The following is an 18,762-nucleotide window of genomic DNA, read 5'->3' as shown; positions in this document are numbered from 1 at the left end:
TGATGCTAACCCTGTCATAAGCCCGCACAGAGCCCCACTAGCCTGCTTGCCCTCTCTCTCTTCTTCTTCACTGTTGTTTGAGCCACTGAAAAAGCGTGAAGGAGCCTCGCTGCCCCCAAATCACCCCCCCAGAAGGTTTAGGCTGAGGCTTTGGCTGCAGGACAGCTTTAAGGTCCCTGGGAGAGGCAGCTGTGTCCTCAGCGAGGGGTGGGAGGAGGAGGGAGAAAATGTAAAATTTTGCAAGTCACCAGAGCTGATTTTTTTTTCCCAGACAAGTGGCAGGAATCAGTCGGTGGGTATTGTCTGGGGGAAGAGAGCGGTGGGCAAAAACAGGAATTCCGAAAAAAAAAACCAGCTAGAGAAAATAAATCCCTCTCCTGAAAGCAGGCTAAGGGCTGCTCCGAGCGCGTTAGAAAGAGCAGAGCTCCCCTTGCTGCCCTGCACTGGACAAACGCCCGCAGCGGCAGAGCTCCGGGCACCCGGCCGCGTGTGCCCCTGGCCACGGCCCAGCTGGAAGCGGCTGCCACACCTTGAACTCCCCCACGACCGAGGGGTCGTCGCTGGAGTCCTGCGACCGCCCGCGGTACAGCCTGAAGGTGTGGCAGAAGTCGGAGAGACGCTCGAAGTCCTCCACGTTCTCCAGCTCCGTCTCGTAGACCTGGGGAAGGAGAAGCAGAGGGCAAGGGCAGGGACTGCTCCCAGGCAGCGTGTCCCAGCAGAGATGGGGCAAGACAGAGCCGAGCTTCCCCGTCTGGAGGAAATGCCACCCCCAGGGACATCCTTGCTGCCCCAGGACAGGTGAAGAGCAGACCTTTTGGAACCCTATAAGAAGTAGCAGCACATCAGAGAAGACCCAGAGCATGCCAAGGTCTCCCAGAGCATTTTTCATCCGCCAGAGGGCTCCTTGCTGGGAGCATTTTCCTTACAACCAGGGAACGTTTTCCCCACTTCAGTCCTGCTTGGGCTCCTGTCATACTTCTGGCACCTCCTGTAACAGGGCACCTGAATCTCCCCCTTCCCTTAGCAGTCTCTGGCTCTCCTTGTTCTTCCCAAAGATCTTTCAGGGTGGCAATTCCCCATCTCCTCCGCCACTTGGTAAAGTGACAATATCTTTAAGGCTGCAAAGTGGAAAGTTACCAGAAAGTAGTTTGCAAAGAAAATCAAGTTTTCAAAACGGAATAAATAGCTACTCTTAAAAACAAAATTACCTGCTCTCTGGGGAAAATTTATTTTTTTTTCTCCTCGGAAGAAAGAAAGCCTTAAACGCTCAAAATAAATAAATAAATAAATAAATAACAACCCAAAGCTAGTGGAAAAACATTGCAGACAGTTCCCACCCCTGAGCCAGGGCCAGCCAAGGCCACTTACCTTCAGGGTGTCAAAGCCCTTCTCCAGGTAGGAACCACATTTTTCCCTCTCTCCCGTGGAAGCGTAGAATTTGCTCCACCAGTCAATGAATTCTTCCTCCTGGCAGCGAGGGATGCCAAAGTCATACACCTCCACGAGCAAACCCCAACCAGCAGCGACAGCAGCGCCTCCCACAGCTGCTCGAGGTGAGCGTTCCCCTTGCACACCGACCCCACGACACTGCCCAGCAGCTCGGCTCGGGCTGGGTGGCTCCGTGTCGGGTGGCTCCGTGCCCCGCAGAGGCGATGAAGCCGTCAGGAACCAGCCTGCAGCCCCTTGCTCCCTGCTGTCCCTGGGGACGCGTCCAGCCCAAACCCTGCTGTTGCAGCCACGGCTGTGCGCCGAGACCCGTCGGCAGGGAGGGCAGCTCTCCATGGGAGAGCGAGGCAGAGCCCACAAAGATTTGGAGGGGTTTTATCCCAGAGGACCTTTTGGGTGGTGGTCTGCCCAGGACCTCCATGCAGGAGCACGCAGGGGGTGAGATGAATTCACTCTCATGTTAAAACAGCCCTCACAGCCTGAAAGTGGAGGAGGATGTGAGGGCTGCTCTTAAACTCAACCCTGCTTTAGGCTTTGCCTGGAAAGTTGCTGGGTTTCTGGGATGGGAATTGCCCCAGCATCATCCAGCTCCCCACCCAAGCTGTCCCCGTCCCCACACGCACAAAAAAATAAATGCATATATCCTACTACCACATAAAATAATGGTCCTCGGGTGCTGTACATCTCCCGGGAAGAACGTAACCCTCTTCTCATTGATCCTACACGCAGAAATGAGCAGAACTCACACAACCAGTGGCCACAACGCCACTAAGGTGCATTTGCCTCATCTGCTATGCAAACTGGATTTCAGCTCTGGGGGTGCTGTTCCAAGAAGAAAGCCGGCTGCCGGCTTCAGAAAATGCATACATTTTATAAGAGCACCATTTCTGAAATTTATACAAGCGAAGATGAAGGGGCTTTGACTGTGATTCATGAAACATTCCTGAAAAATAATGATGTCTTATTTTAGAAGTCCACAAAATTCCATCACACTGACCTAATGGAGGAATCATAATAGAGGTTTATTGGATTTATATTTTAAGCCAGCAGTGCAGACTCTAAATTGCTGTCTTGAATAGACATTGTTTTTAATAGAAATATTACATAAATTAACTCTGAGGCCTCGTCTGCCTCCTTTTTCTTTTTTTCTTTTTTTTTAATGTTGCCTTTCATCGCTTCCCCTGTTTTATTGTTTAAAAAGCTACACTCTGACCATCGTGGCTTTATTACGGCATTCCACAGGTACCGGGTTACAAGGAAAGCACTCAAATGAATCTGGTGACTTACCCATGGTATCTTCTGCAGCCCCAAGACAAAGAATTTGGTTAGATATTTTTGCTGATTTCCACTGTTGTTAAAAAAGGGGAAAAAAAAAAGAAAAAAAAAAAAAGGAGGCTAGGGGAGCAGCTGGAATATTAATAGCAAAGGACATTATTCCATTTGCCTTCAAATGGAAAAGCCAGGGAATCGATGGCTCCACCACACAAACAACGGATTCAGGGATTTCATTTAGCCATCAGCGACAGCCAGCAGCACCCCTGGTGTTTTGTCCTGGACGTGGTACGGGACGCTCCCAGAGTCGGGGGCTGTGCCTGAGCCTGGGTAAAACCCCAAGGACCCCGCGTGCCCTCGCCAAGCCTTGCAGGGCTCCCCTGGAGCTTCAGCAGGGCACAGCCCAGGGGTGAGCGTCGCTGCTGGATCCGTTTCACACCAAGTGACCGAAGCCTACAATTTCGGCTGGGAAAGAAGCTCGTTCAGCCGTGGTGAGCTGCAGCCACGCTTACCAGGAGATGTGCTTTCTCCCCATCCCCATCCACCCTCTCTTTCCCCCACCTGCTGCCCCCACAGGGCAGGGACCGCCGCACTGTGAGCTGCACCCCGAGTGCCCTGAGCCTGGTGGCAGGATGGCGACCCGTCTCCCTTTGGTGCAGGGACAAAGAGAAGACCTTTCGAGCTCCAGAGTGCCCAGCTTCGGCATTTGCTGCTAAAATGGGGAAGTCGTTTTATAACCCAGGAGCAGCGGAAAAGGAACCAGGGCCGTTTCACCAGGAGAGAGCCTGAGCGGGACCGTCCCATCAGTGTCCCAGCGGCTCCATGAGCATCCAGGGCAGCAGAGAGCCCCTTCCAGCAGGGCATCCCTGCAGGCAGGATTGGCTTATGGGCAAAGGCACGGCCGTTTCCAAAAATAAAGACATTTGGACTCCAAAAAAAAAAAATGCCTTTAAAACCAGAACTTCACCAGCATGCTGCAACTTCCCTCTTAAGCATTTCTGGAATTGTGGCTTGGACACAACAGCAGCACTCAGACGCATGCTTAACTTCAACCGAGTGTGCAAATCCCTCTGAAGTCAATGAGGCTCTTCAGACGCAGCCTTAAGGGCTTTCTGGATCAGGCCTTGGCTTCAGCAGAGCCAGCAGCAGTCGCACTCACCCCCTCCAGATGATATAACGGGGTTTAAGCTGTGCCGGATCTCCGTGTAGGACTTTTACCCAGGGGCTAAGTACTTTGCTATTGAGGGCATTAAAATCCTTCCTTCCTCCAGACCCCGACATGCAGACCTGTGTCATCCCAGCGGCTGCCGGGATGTTTTCAATCTCATTTTCTTCCATACGGGGGCAAGGCACCGGCTGTGACCTCATTTTTGTCAGGGGGCTGAGCCAGCACCATTCTCTCCCCCAGAGCTGGGTTCCCTCGTCCTGCAAGCCCAGGCATCAGACGCATTCCCAGATGGGGACAGGAGGAAGTTGGGGCTGCCCAACGCAACCCAGCTTTCACAAAGTGCATTGGAAAGGACATTTTGATCTGGAGCCAAAGGAGCTGCGAGAACCTGAGAGCTTGTGTATGAGTCCTGGTGAAACTCAGCCACCTCACAGGTGGGGAAACTGAGGCACGGACAGGCTACCGGCCAGACAGCAAAGCCAGGAGCAGAGCAGGCATGGGATAACTGAAATCCTAATAGTCATTTTTGCTCTTCTAATGATTACACACTCTTCCCCGCGGGAATATAGCTAATTACAGCACTAATAAATATTGCCTCTAAAGAAGCTAAGCCACTGCCTCGGTCTCCAGCGTACTCACGCCTCACATCTGGGAGGCAGATTTCCTGCTGTGAGTAAGCTCCGCAGCTGGGATGCGAAGATCCCTGCAGAAACAGCCTGGGCATTTATGGGTGCACCTCCAAAAAAGCTGTCTGTTACCCTGCTTTTGCAGGAGATGACACCCTGCATCCCGGCCTTGGAGAGCACCCCGTTAGTGCTCCTCATGCGCTCAGCCAGGACACCAAGGGTCACGGGCTTGGCACCTCGCACCCACCGCACCATGGGAGCTGGGGAAGCCTTTTCCCTGCAAAGCACCTCCCCGTGCCCTTGGCCTCCGAGCTGTTCCCCAGGAGGGACCTGGCTTTGGGTTTTCCCTGGGTTATCCTGCTCCTGCCAGCTCGTCGCTCCCACCTGTTGCAGCGCTGGAGGGAGGAGGAGGAAAGCACACGCATCCACCCCGGGAGGCTGCAAGATGACTTGGCTCATCCTTCGGTTAACCCTTAAGGTGTGAGCTCTCAGATGTTCATAAAGAGAAATTACCCATTTCTGGCCGTGTCACCTTTCTGCTTTCTTTTTTTTAACCTGCTGTTCATTTTGCTCAGAAGTGGGCAAAACTGTTTTCAGTGTGAGTTTTTTGTTAGGTTTTTGTTGTTGTTGCTTCCCAGCCTGTTCAAATCCAAAGGAGCAAGCACCTGGGGCTGGGCAAGGACAGGACCAGCCTTCCTGGCCAGAGCCCGCGTGCTGCACCAGGGATGTGGCAGTGCCAGGGGCTGTCCCCGGCGCGTGGACAGAAGGCCAGGAGAGACAAGGACAGCCGGAGCACTCCGGGGGCAACGCTGGGCTGCAGCGGGGGCTATTGGCGCCCATTTTCAGCTGGAGACCTCCAACACCCAGAGCCCTTCCAACTAACAGTAACAGGATAAGCCGTAAAATATGTGCTCTGATTTGGAACTAGCAAACACAGCAAATAACCAATTATTCCAAATAGTTTACAGATTCTGACTTCTTTTTTATTATTATTTTTATTTTTGGCTTGGGTTAGCTTTGCTAACTTGCCATTTGATGGGTTATTTGTATTTCTTACAACCAAGGCATCGCAAGCCAAACTAATGCTACGAAGAACTGCACAGAAAGCACCTCGTGGTGCTTCGCAAGGGAGCGTGGAGGCTCCTCGCTGCAGCTCAGCCATGTCCGAGGGCTCCTTGTGAGCTTCTCTCCTCTGGGAATGGTTGTGAACTGCCCAAGTCCAGCAAGCTGAGGCTGGAGGGGGGACCTCTGCACCGCTGGGAAGGCAGGAGCTGCACGGGCATCAGCCCGAGGGATGAGCACTGTCCTGCAAAGGGTGCTCCATGGCTTTCCTGCACACCAGGGCCCCAGCTCCCACCTCCTGCCACCCACATCAGGGCTCATTTGTGAGTGCCAAACCTGTAAGTACCCCGAGGACCCTGTGCCACTTCGATCCCGAGCCCAACCAGGGTGGAGAAGACACGCACGAGGACCTGGTGCCAAGGGGAAGCGGGGCCCTCGGAGCCATTGGTGGCAAACAGCCGCTTTGCCCAGCAGTGAGCCTCACCCCGGGGGCGTGAAGGGTTAACATAAAACGTGGCCCAAAACCGCAGCTATTTTCCCTGAGCTGAAGAATTGCAAAAGCCACGTCTCCAGGAGCAGAAGCCTCTGCATGACCTGCACCAGGACAGCCCAAGAAGCAGCTGAGAGGCACCCGGGGCACGAAGCCCCGCAGAGCCCTGCCGGCAGAACGAGGGTTTCTGGATAAAATGAACTCACAAAAATCCGAATGCGTTTCGGGTTAATTAGCATGGACAAGCAAATTAAACCATGCGAACGGCAGCGTCTGAACAGCACAAATGAGGGAACGGGGCCCAGGACAGCTTAAAGGATTGGACTGAGGTCAGGCAGGAAGCCAGGGGTGGAAACCCGCTGATGGGCCCTATGAGCCTTCACCCGCAGGGACCGCTGCCCCCAACCGTCCCCACTTCGCCCTCGAAGGGAAACCTTAACCTCCACTTTCAGGCAAAGGGCAATTTTTCCTCCCCAAAACACCGTGCTTATTTGTTGCTGGCACAATCAGCTTTCTGGTAATTCACAGCTGTATCTGCCGACATTTTAAAGCAGTTCTTCAGAAGTATCCCTGTGTTTTCCTCTGGCTCTTGGCAGTGCCTCCTCAGCACCCTTCCCTGGGGACAGCACTGCCGGGGCAGGCTGTAGCCCGTGGCACCGTGCTGTGCTCTGGAAAAGCGTTGAAAGAAAAGGAGAGGGGTGGAAAACCGCCCCAGACAGTTCCATTTTCGGCGTTGCTCTCAAGATATCAAAAGCAACCCAAAGGAGGGAGCTTCACAGACACCTACGTCTCACCTGTGTTTGTAACAGGGTCCCAGGGCGACCGGCTCTGGTGCAGACACCTCTGCTACGCCTGCCTGAGCCCTGCTCTCAGCTCGGCTGCCAAGCCCAGCGCATATCACAGCTCCTGGGCTTCTGGGGCTGCTGCCCCCACCCTATAGCCCCCTGTGCTTTCCCAACCCCACCACGCCAGGGTCTCACCCCCAGCACTGTCGGGCCAGCTCTGGGGGGCAGAGGCAGGGAGGGAGGTGGCACCTCCATCCTCGCAGAGCTGCGGGGACACCCGGGACAGGATCCAAGGTAGGAACTGCACTGGTCCAGTTTTGGGATGCTCTGACAACTCGAACAGGGGATTCACAGGGCAAGAAAAGGGGAATTTGTGGATAATTACAGGGAGGGGAAAATAGCTCACCTTGGGGCTTGTTTAGAAGTTTTAGGAAGTCGTGAGTCTCTTTGGGAATTAGATGGTCCTTAAGGCCCCTTCCAGCCCCAGCATTTTCTGATTTTGTGGCTCCGTGCTTCAATTCTGGCTAGAGTTGTACCAGAGGAGCGTGAAGAGGGATCAGATCGGGGGGTATGAACCCAGTTACAAACAAGTGCAGGCTCAGGGCTTGCACTCGGGCAGGCTCCAGCTCTGGCAGCCCTGAGCTGACATCAGTGCTGTGCCTGGGGCTGGGGGGGCTTCAAGGTTTTCTCGTGTTTTTTCAAGGTTTTCTCAGATTTTTCAAGGTTTTCCCAGCACCCTGCAGCCAGGCTGCTGGGGAGGAGCTGAGCAACGTGCTCGAGATGAAGGGGAAAAGCTCCTGAGGAGCGCAGCGAGGGGCTGGGCAGCCTGGTCTGCAGGTCCATGCGGTCCCACCACGCCGCCCCTGCCCCAGGGCATTCACGCTCGCGGTCAGCTCCCTCGCACGCTCCACACCAGGCTGCAATTTTTGGCTGTAAAAGCTTTTTTTTTCCTAGCATTTAAGCAGCTGCAGTCCCTATGCCTCACTCCGCAGCCACGGAAGATGCTGCTTTCGTGCGAAGATCCCCGGCCGTAAAGGAGAAGGAGCCAGGAAGGAAGGCGCGCGCGGGCGGCTCGGTGGCGCGGCTTCCCCCGGGAACGTCAGCTGCTCCCTACAACATGAGGTTTATTACATTTAATCACATCCTTGGAGGGTCCTGGTGCAGGCCAGGAGAATGGGCTTATTACTGCCTAATATTCCGTAGCTTTTATTTTAAATTAATGGTTTGCAGCTTTTTTTTTTTTCCCCTTCAAATTTTTATTTGAAGTAAAATAAAAACATATTTGTGTAAATTAAAAATGCTGATGAACGGGGGGGGGGAGGCTATTTATGGACCTTTTGTTTCCAGGCTCGGCATCCAGCACCGCCACCCGGCTGCCCTCTGCACCACAAAGGGAGCCGCTGCGGTGAGCAGCGTTTGGAGGGTGCACAGAGCGACCGGGGCGCAGGAGAGGCGCACGTGGGGCCAACCAAGCACCCATCCGTACCGTACGGAGAGCCAGCCCGGAGGTAAACGTGCCTCCGACCCTGTGCCAGACCTACCAAGCTGCCTCTGGGGGGCTTCTGCATGCAAAAGGTATAGCTGTTGTGAGAAGCTGCAACCTGTCTCTTACCCCAGGTGCTCTCCTAGCTTGGATTTTGCTCTTTTCAGCTTTCCTTCCACCCCACGTGGCCGGGACACAAGGGCTGCCTGCTCCTACCAGTGCCACGGTATGAGTATCGCCCCCAGGCTGACCTCCTTCACGGGCACTTTGTGCCCCCACGGCACTGCTCCGGGTTGGGTGAGTGGGAAGGAGTCCCTCTTTATTCCAGCAAGGACAGGGAAAGCAACACGATTAACGCTGGCCTGGAACACGCAGGAGGAGCACGCAGGGCTTTTGGCAGGAGCAGCCTCTGTCCTGAAACTCGTGGGCAGGTATCAAGGGTGATCTGAGAGGGGTGAAGAGCCCCAGGGCAACAGCCCTGCTGGGGCTGAATTCGGGACTTGGAGAGGAATTGCTCCCCCGCACTGTCAGCCCTAAGAAAGCAGAGCAGCCTCGCTGCCCTTCTCACATCCCCAAAGCCTGGTTTTCTCAGGAATCGCACACGAAAGGAGCAGGAGATGCTGTGCAAAGAGGAACCCATCCCTGCTCGCCCCAGCCCCACGCTTTGAGGGCACCATCCTGCACACCTGCCAGACCAAGACTGTGCTACCAACTGACCCTACCGATGAGCTGAAACCTTCCTGCAGTGAAACCCTCCTCCTGGGGGGAGGCAGTGCCTCCTAAGGACAGCTCACACTGCTCTAGGACTTGCCGCGGTCCCGGAGGTCCCACCAAGTCCCCAGCCGTGCCACAGCAGCCACCCAGGACAGGCACCAGCTCTCCCCGCCTGCACCGAGCTGCCAGGCCCTGCAGAGGCCGTGGAGAAGACCCCCGACCTCGCATGGGATCCTGCCGGCCCCATGAGGGTGAGCGGGAGGCAGCGTCCCCAGCCTCGCCACCCAACCCAGCCTCCTTGCCTCGAGGTGACAAAGCAGGGGAAGCTGCCCTGCTTCTGGGATCCTTCACTGAAACGTCCCTGCTGGCAGATCTTTACATATATACATATATATGTACGTGTACCATTCATTAAAACAATTAATCGAGCAAGAAAGTTAGAAACGAAGCAATACCTACATGAGGTTCGGACCGAGAAGCTGGCATGTTAATTAGTGCTGAGCCGGTCAAACCCTCCGCAAGCTACAAATTAAAATGGTTGGTTATCAACGGGGTTAGAGAAACAACGTTCAACATACATCAGCAAAAGCACATTTTAGGAGAAATCAAAGGAATGAACCCAAAATGTTCCACCTTCCCTCCCCCTCCCCGGCCCAAGCACCCCCAGCAGGAGAGCGGGGTCTGGGTTACAGCGCTCCTTAACGTTCGTCAGGTGGGACAGGGTTTGGGTGGGTGCAGGGAACACACGGGGTGCCTGCAAGCAGGGGGTTATCCTAGTCTTTGGCTGGAAACTGCAGCAAAAAAAACACAGGACGGAAAAGCCACCAGGGAAAGCTAAGCTGTCCGTGTGTCTCGGGACAAGGACACCGAGGGCCGGCGTCACCTGGAGCCGGGAGGGATCTGCCCCGGGTGTCTGTAAGGCAGCAGGGCTGGGGGAGCTCAGGACCAAGGTCTTGGTACAAACAAAACACCCAGCACAGGTGCGGCTCATCCTGCAGCTGAACACCACATTTCCTTCAGGGTCATTTTGAGAGCCCCAAGCCCTGGCTGCAGCCCAGTCTTCAGAGCACCCGAGGCCGCCGGAGGCAGCGCAGGAGTCGGGTGCTGCTCTCGACCCTGGCACCCGGAGGGTTACGGCACGTGCTGCCAGGAGGCGCCTTCCCACCGAAACGGATGTCAGCAGAGCTCAGGTCAAGCAGAAGACGCTGAACTTACAGCTGCTCCACGGGGGCAAGATTTCTCTGGGCTCATTTCCCATTAAAATGGGAGCCCGTCAGAGGCTGGTGCAGGAGACGGCAGCTCCGTGACTCTTACCAAGGAGAAGAAAGAAGCTCTGCAGGTGGGCCTCAGGGTTCGGGAGCCAGGAGAAGAGCAGGGAGGACAAGGGGGGGCTGCGGGCAGGCAGAGGGGCTGGGGCACGCCGGGAGCCCCAGCCACGTGTGCACGCTCAGTGCTCGCACAACCGAACTGCGCGTGCACCCTGCAGAGGGGCAAACCCGAAAGGCAGAGCCTGGGAGACTCTGTCGCAGAAAAACTGCCTTTCTGTGAGTCCTGGGAGCTTCTTTCCTTTGCGTTCGGTAGCCACGATGTTCCTCCCAGCTCACGTGTGCACAGCCGCGTTTCAAACAGACCTCGGGCTGAACTTCCCATCCTGCTTGGACGAGGTGGGCAACGCGCTCGGCAGCCCCGGCGCGGAGGGGTTTCGTGTCTGTTTGTTTGCTCTCTTTCAGATGAGGACAACAAAGCGATCCTTTGTTCCCGTCATCCATCAGGGGAGGGACCGAGGCCAGGCTTGGCAGGGACGGGGAGAGGCCCTGGAGCCACACGCAGCACACCCATGCACACATGCGCGGGCAGGAACAGCCCCGGCTGCCACGGCCAAGGTCACGGCGCTGCGAGGACTGCAGGCAGGGGCAGGGGCTGGCCACCGGGAACCGTCCCCAGGAGAAGAAATCCCCGGGGGCGGCCGGTGGCCGCGGGTGCCGGACCACCAGCGCGTGGGTCGCCCAACCTCCGACAGCGGCAGGGGTGGGCACGGGAGGGATGGCAGCCAGGGCCAGGATTTGGAGGTTAGGGGAGGGAGATGGTGGGAATTCTGCTTTGGCTTTCCAGGAACAAGCCGCCTCCTCCCCTGCTTGCAAACAAAGGGCAGAATTGAAAGACAAACAAACAAACAGAGGAGAATCCATCTGGGGTCAACCGGAGCGATTCGGTTCACGGCAGGGCGTTTTGTTTCTGAAATGTTTGTTTCAGTGAAGAAATGCCAAAGCCTTGCGCTTTGAAAATGCTGAAAATGAGCGTCTTGGCGTTGCCATCTCCCTCTGCCTGCCTCCGCCCCGACCTGCCCCGGGGCTGGGCCGAGGCTCAGGTGCTTTCGGTGGGCCCAGAAGCGCCCCAGGGCACAGGCACCTATTGCGGAGCCGCACGGGGCCCCAGCATAACGCCTGCCTGAGCCCACACAGCTGGAACGACAACGGCAATCTCCGCCTCTGCTAACAGAAAGGAGCAGCAGGGTCTGGTGCTGCTGGCTCTGCGAGGGCAGGCCGGGGAGCGAGGCGCCGCTGCTGCTGCTCGCCGCTGTGCTGGGGGACGAGGGCCCTGCCTCCAGGTCTGGGGACGCTGCTAGGGACACATTTTTCTGACCTTTGCTGGAAATTAAAAAAGTCGATAATAATGGTATAACGCGGTGCTGTCATTTATTTTGGTTAAAGGGGAGTCAAAGACGAGCAAGAGCTCGCCTCGCTTCGCTCCGCAAGCCCCGGCTGAGGGACCTGGGCTCGGCCACCACAGCCCCCCTCCTGCTCACGGGGTGCTTGGAGGCCAGAGGGTCCTTCACCTCCATCCCCTGCCCCCACCGCCCAGAATCGCCCTGGCTGTCTTTGCTAACTGTGGGAGCAACGAGCAAACGGGGAGACCCGCAGTGAAGAGGCCTGGATGCCGGGACGCGGAGGCGGGCTGCGTTCTCCTACGGACAGATTCACTCCCGCGCAGCCCAGCCAAAAGCCGCCCCGGGAGCACACGGCAAGCAGCAGAGGGTGCCCGGGGTCACCCAGGTAGGAAACCTCCCTTCCTCCCAGCAGACCCGACACGGGTCACCCCCGGCTCCAGCACTCAGTCACCGGGAGCACACCGGGACCCTGCGCTGGCTCCCACCCTGCTGCAGACACAGCGGCACCCCTAATTTCCCAGGCGAGTAGCGGACAGAGACCCAGCTATGCTGAGGATGAAATCTCGATCCATGTACAACAAAGCCATGGTGTGTGGGTCTCCTCCAGGACAAGCAGCACCCTAAGTGTCTCGGGGAAAAACATCAGAGCTAGGGAAAGAGTGTTTTCCCATGATTATGGATAGAAAACACATGAATTTCCCAGCGGGGGTGGGTGACAGGGTATAATTCAAAAGAGAAATGGAGGGACCTGGGTCTGGCATGCAACCAGATGGTGCCCACAGCCTCTGCAGGAGCACCACGCATCTGGGAAAGCATCCAGAGCAAAGCTTTGGAAAGGGTGGGAGCTGGGGGGGGGGATCTGCAGCTGCTGCTTTCCTTCCATCGCAGCCGGCATGGGGGGAGCCCCCCGTCCTGCCCCGAGTGAAGGCAGCACCCGGAACAGGACTGGCGGGATGGTGGTTCCTCCTCCGGCTCCCCAAGTGCAGGTGCAAAGGGGATGAGGTGCAGGGATCACGGAAAACTCGCACCAGCAGCAGTGGGGAGAGATCTGCGCCGCCAGGGCCATGTCTCTGGTTGCTCCCCCAGCAAGGGCAGCTGGCAAAAGGCTGAGCCTCACATCCACAGCTCTGATCCTTCGCTGTCTGCACAGCACCCTCGGCTGCTGGCTCGCATGCCCCGTGCCACCAACGAGCACTTTCACGGTTAACGTTGGTCAAAAGACAGGAAAAAAAAAATAAAGGATGTCTTTTTTCATTTTTCTTATCCAAGCTAACTGCAATAAAAGCCATGGAAGCCAAACGGAATTTGAAATTGTGCCATTTTTGGAGTGCAAATTGAAGAGTGTGAGCCCTGCATTTCTCTTTCTTCCTTGCCCTCGCCTCCAGGTGCAACAAAACTTGGGGAAAACAGGAAAACAGTGAATGGGTCTCAGGGGGGAGACTGTAAGAAAATGAACTGCAGCAAAATTAACACGAAAACCACTCTTGATTTTTCCCCCCTAGAAAATAAAGCGAGGAAAGCGTCCAAAGAAAAGAAAAATCCGTGAAATCATCGAGAAAGAGATGCCTTTTCGTTAAAAACCCACGTGTCCTGATCAGGGCATTCTGGGCGCTGGTGGGCACGGCAGAGCAGGGGAACCCCCGGCGCTGTGCCATGGGTGGGGGCACCCTAGGGTGCTGCCCTGTGACGCCCAGGCACCAGCAGAGGAGGGGATGGTGCAAGACGGGAGCCCCCTGTCCAATGAGCACCAACGTGCTGCACAAATTGGCCAAGAGAGAGACCTGGCATGGGGGTCCCCAGCTGGATGCAGGGGGGTGAGCACCCACTGCAGCCCCTGCTGCGCCCACCCAAGCCCGTAAAGGATCTTTGGGGCAAAAACAGAGGTTCCCAGAGGGAATCGCATTTCTCTTTTGGGACTTTGCAGGTGTCTTTGCAGGCTGAGCAGCCCCGGCTCTCTCAGAGGAGAGAAAAAAAAAAAAAAAAGGTTAGCTATAGATTTCAGAACACGCCAGAAAAAAATAATCCATCCAAAAAAAAAAAAAAGCTGGGTAGATTTCTCTATTAAAAAATCAGAAGCGATGTCGCCACAGCTCTCCAGAGCTGCAGCTACAACACCGACCGTCAGCACTCCGTCTGCAGCACCAGGTCCTGTGCCACAAACGCCACCAACCTCCCCCTGCTGCCACCAGCCCGGGGCACGGCTGAGGGCCAGCAGCCTCCTGAAACCTGCCAATGCCACCAGTGCCCTGACCACATCACCTCCTCGTGCCGCAAAGCGGCATCGCTTGCCCGGCATCACCCAGCAAACCAGGGGTAAAGTCATGAGCCACGTCCCAGCCCTCCTGCGGTGCTATTCGGTGGTGCCCTCACTCTTCTGTCAAGTGCTTGCTGCACTGGGCTAGAAAAGGTGTTGTTTTTTTATTTGTAGCAGCACAGGTTCCCGTTCCAAGCCCTGTTTCGCTGTGATTTTTACAGACATGCTCCAGTTACTTTCCTGATACAAGATGAAGCACAGTTGTAAACAGTTAAGACAAAGCCACAAATGGCAAGGACACGGAAAGCCAATCAGGCCGTCAGCTCTATTTTCTCTCTCGAGCTGCTTTTCCCTTTCAGTGACACTTGTGCGCTCGGGCCAGGGTTCCTGGACTGCTCTGTCGGGTCCCCACCGGCTCCTGAGGCACCCCCAGAGGAGCCTGGGCTAGGTGAGGAAGAGGAGGGCCAGCTGCAGCCAGCCCGCAGCAGGCTCCGGTCCCACACCCAGCTTTTGCCAAGCACCGGCCACCAAAGTCTTCGTGTTCCTTAGCCCAAGGTGAAGCGGGCAGAGGCTGCGGCACGTGCTGCGTGCTGCTGTGCCACGGGGAGGGCTGGCACGGCACGCAGCCGGCACGCATGGCCCGGCAGGAGGGATGCAGCGAGGAGGGAGGCGCAGCTCCAGCTCCCCATCAGGCTTCTCTAGCCCAGGGTACCTTGCAGCACCCACAGCCCTTAAAAAAAAGGGGGGGGGTGAAATGCCAGAACACGCTAAATACACCAAAGGGAATAGGAGATGGTGAGAAGCTCCACCAAACGCCTCTGGCAATGCTGTTGGCTGTTCTGAGTAACCCGGCTTGCCTACAGCCCGGTGCATCAAGGCACGCACTGGCACTGACACGTCTCTGCCTCAAAGAGGGTGCAGCTGCTGGCTGCCCACCTACAGGAATGCGAAACACCAGCACGGCCGGTGCCACCAGTGTGGCCAGACATTGCCAGCCACGCTTCAGGAAGGAGCAATAGCAGCCCCAGGGGCACTGCCCGCCTGCAGGGCACAGCTGCATGCAGAGGGAGGCGCGTGTCCTGCAGCCCCCGGACTCACGGCACGCCCAAGTTTTCCTTCTGCAACAGCAGCAACACATTCCTCCTTCATCAACTCGGCTAAAGCACGCGCAGTTGCCACCAGGGGACAGCCAGCAGCCCCAGTCCCTGCCACGGCCCTCTGCCGAGGAACCGGAGCTGCAAACAACGAGCAACACTGGGGCAAGGCGACCTGGCCCTGTGCTCGTGGTACGGACAGAGTCACAGCCCGCCGGTGGGACCCTGGGCAAACCGCCCCACCTGCCTGCACCACGTCACCCAGTCCAGTGCCGGTGTAAGCCCCTGCAGGACCGCCAGCTCCCTGGGGCACTGACGGCCATTTCCAGCATCCCGCAGAGCAGAGCACTGCGGGGATGAGTGCCAACCTTTCCCAGCCTCAACCAAACCACGCAGTCGAGGAAGGGACGCCAAAGGGACGAGCCTCTCACAGACACAGTTCTGCTGTCCCAGAAAATCAATCTGACGCCTCTTATCAAACACATGGGAAAAGGATGAGTTTGTGGCTGTTTGTTGTAGCACGGGGGAAAAGGGAGGTGAAAACAGGTGGAAATGCAAAAAGAAGGCTATGACCAAACATGACCCCACATTTGCACCAATCTGCCCAGCCCTGCACCCAGACAAGTTCCCCCACATCGAAATACTTGCAAACTAAGAACCCGTAGCAACTTTTTCCATACCTGGGTAGGAAGAAGGGGCTCTTTGTCATCGATGTCAATGAGGACGTCGTCCCTGGGCGTGAGGCTCACATCATCTGCAATCGGAGCAAGCACAGGCATGAGCAGGACATCCAGCTGTTACGGACCCCACAACCAAACCACCCCCAGATCAAGCTCCAGGAGCAGCTTCAGCCATGCCCAGGGCCCTCGCACCACCCAAAGCTCACGTTCACGGGGCTTGGCCACGACACAGCCCACCAACAGACCCCAGAGCCAAACTCCTCCTCGGCACCTCCCGGGCCTTTTACATCAGACCTACAGCTGTGCTGAGCGACAAGCCATGCACACAGCCACCCACAGCTCCTCCTGGGGGAGGGCGAGGGGGGCAGCCAGCGGTGGGCTCGGTGCCACGGGTACCTGCGTGCTCCTGGGGCCCGTCGGCCTCCTCGTGGTAGGGGTCGCAGTAGAAGTCCTCCAGCGAGCGGACGGTGCACTGCCCCACCACGGGCCTGCGGCCGAACGGCCTGTTGTCGATGATTTTGATGATGATGGGGGGGCTGTACAGGCTCTCGCTGGGCAAACGCTGCGGGCAGAGAGGGGGGGGCACACGTAAATACACAGAGCGCCCACCCCGCACCTGCCTGAAGGGAAGCGAGGCTGAGCAGCGCAGAATCAGCTCCGGCCCAGGGTTGTTTTGTAGGCCCCCGGAGGTCCCTTCCCCGTGCCGGCCGCGTGGGGCCGAGGTCCTCACCACCTCCATGAAGAGCACGCAGACGTCGAAGTTGGGGTTCTTCTTGACGTTCTTGATGACGCAGGACTGCACGAGCTGCCCGCCGCACTCCACCAGCAGGCTGGGCGAGGTGACGCTGGCCAGCTGGTAGCTCTTGAGGTTCCTCAGCCCCCAGGCCAGGATCTGCAGGGTGAGGGGGACGGGCAGAAAAGACTGAGCCAAACTGCTCCCTCTGGGTCTGCCCCGAGCGTCTCAGCAAGGGAGGCAAACCCAAAGGTTGGCCCGCCGCGAGGGAGAGCCAAATCCCCCACGTGGGCCAGGTGCTGCGAGGAGAAGGCAGGCCATGCAGCGAGCATTCATCCCTCTGGGCACAGCATGCCCTGTGTCCACGTTGCTCATCTGATAACGGCCTAAAGAGCAAGTGTGGGCCTGGGCCAGGGCTTGGTGAGGTTCAGCTTCCCCGGTGGGAAGTCGGACCTGGTGCCGGCCCGGTGATGGGACCGGAGGACAAAATGGAAACCCGTTGGCCCACTGAGGCAAGTACGTGCAGCAGGAGTGGAGGAAATTGTGGTTTTTTTCCATGCAGAGCAAACCCAGAGCCAGGATCATGGCTTGAGGAGACTTGTGGCTGACGGCTGCTGGGCAGAACCAGCTCCCAGCGCTGGCTGGACCCTGTGCCCACCAAGTCTGCTCGGCTCCCATTTCTGGGTCTCACCCCCGTGCGCTCCCCGCCACTCACCTCGATGGCCACTCACCTCGATGGCCGTGCGCTGCAGGACCGGCTTGATCCCCTGGGGCACCATGTAGATGTTGGGCTCCCGCTGGGGCGGCGGGTACGGCAGGTCGGAGTCTGCGGACTGCGGGGTGGAAGGGTGATAGCATCAGGGGGGGACACGACTGGCCACCAGCCCCATCGCCTCCCTACGCTACGTCCCCCAGAGCCTCCTCTCCGCTAAAGCCGTCTCCTCCCCGCTGTCCGTGACACCCGGACGGGGGGAAATGGACATACTTGCAAACTATTTCTCTCCCTTTAATCTGACCCCGGGGAAGACCAAGCACCTCTTGCTCAGAGCGACGCCCGAGCCTTCCCGAGGGAACTGGGAGGCATCTCCTGCCCCACGCCGAGGCACAGTCCCCTTTGGGGGAGGAGGAGATGAAACCACATCTATCCCAGACCAGGGCCGCAGTGAGGTAGTTATGGGGAGGGATGAAGAGAGCGGATGAAGCAGCAGCAGGGGGAGAATTAGTGGCGTTAGCTCCGTGCGCTGGGCAGCGAGATGCTGCGGCCAGCGCCCACGGTCCGGCGGGCAGAGGTGGGGCAGCACGATGGGACGCAGGCTGGCATCGCCCCCAGCCGCGGGAAGGGGCACACGATACAATCAGAGATCGTCTAGATTCGGAAAAACCTTCACGACCACGAAGTCCAACCATCAGAGGTTACCATTCAAGGTAAAACACCTCTGCCACCTCTTGTTAATTCAAGGCCTGGGATACCCATTGCCTGAAAGCATCGGATTTTTATTGCTGTGTTGTGTGTGATGTATAAATTTACGTTATTCTTCTGCATCTGTGTTCCCACCTTGTATCTTCTCTTGAGGTAAGTGCAAGCTTTCCTCAGCTAGGGCTGACTTTTATCCTAACACAGTGAGGCCCTGATCCAACTGGTGCTGTTGGATTCTAGGGAATTTAAGAAAATGTGTTATTTTGTTTTATATAATAATAAAGGAATACCACCAACTCACAAAAAGCACAGTTTAAAGAGCTATATGGCTGGTACTAAATTAATTAATTACTAACCCTAAGAATCCCTAACAGTCCATCTGCTTTGGTAAATGCAAGGATCCAGTGGAACACCCACTTGTTGCCCACCAGCTGTCCCTACAATAGGGCACTTCTGATTTAATACTGAAAATGACTGGATATAAAGTACTCCCAGGATACTAATGGCAGGAGTAATCGCAATTCAGCACTAAAAAGTATGTTTTTGTGGGGATTTTTGTGATAAGATTTAAGGTACTATTTTAACACTGATCCCATAAGAGAACGATGCCGGCCCCAGGACAGGGCTCAGGTGCAGACAGAAGGAGGATTCCTCCACCGTGAGCCCAAGTCTGGACAGCGGGCGAGGGACTCAAAATTTGCCTTCACAGGGCAGGGAGGAGGGAGCCAGACTTCCCTGGCTGCTGACGGAGGATGGGCTCAGAGCCCTTCCAGGGTTTGGGTTCTTCTTGACCTGGATCTTTGAGTTCAGACTCACTGAGAAGGCAGGAATGAAAGCAAAACCTCTAAAAATGCATCCTTCAACCAAGGG

The 18,762-nt window shown here is 56.6% G+C and overlaps 1 protein-coding gene across 11 annotated transcripts in view; it reads right to left on the bottom strand.

Annotated features, from left to right (window-relative positions):
- The window catches only part of DYSF (dysferlin), a 95,259-nt gene that overhangs the window by 36,694 nt on the left and 39,803 nt on the right, over window positions 1-18,762 (bottom strand). For 7 of the 11 annotated variants that reach the window (XM_066997028.1, XM_066997029.1, XM_066997021.1 and 4 more), the window contains 7 exons: window positions 17,207-17,308; window positions 16,473-16,634; window positions 16,139-16,304; window positions 15,743-15,816; window positions 9,506-9,568; window positions 1,369-1,467; window positions 530-658 (listed from right to left, as the gene is read on the bottom strand). In XM_066997028.1, the coding sequence (XP_066853129.1) occupies window positions 530-658; window positions 1,369-1,467; window positions 9,506-9,568; window positions 15,743-15,816; window positions 16,139-16,304; window positions 16,473-16,634; window positions 17,207-17,308 (795 nt within the window). The remainder of the gene's footprint in view (window positions 1-529; window positions 659-1,368; window positions 1,468-9,505; window positions 9,569-15,742; window positions 15,817-16,138; window positions 16,305-16,472; window positions 16,635-17,206; window positions 17,309-18,762) is intronic. The other 4 variants (XM_066997030.1, XM_066997032.1, XM_066997025.1 and 1 more) reach the window with 1 other exon arrangement.

This window comes from Anser cygnoides, chromosome 4 (genome assembly GCF_040182565.1).
Source record: "Anser cygnoides isolate HZ-2024a breed goose chromosome 4, Taihu_goose_T2T_genome, whole genome shotgun sequence".
NCBI lineage: Eukaryota > Metazoa > Chordata > Aves > Anseriformes > Anatidae > Anser > Anser cygnoides.
This window is presented reverse-complemented; position numbering and strand designations above follow the sequence as displayed.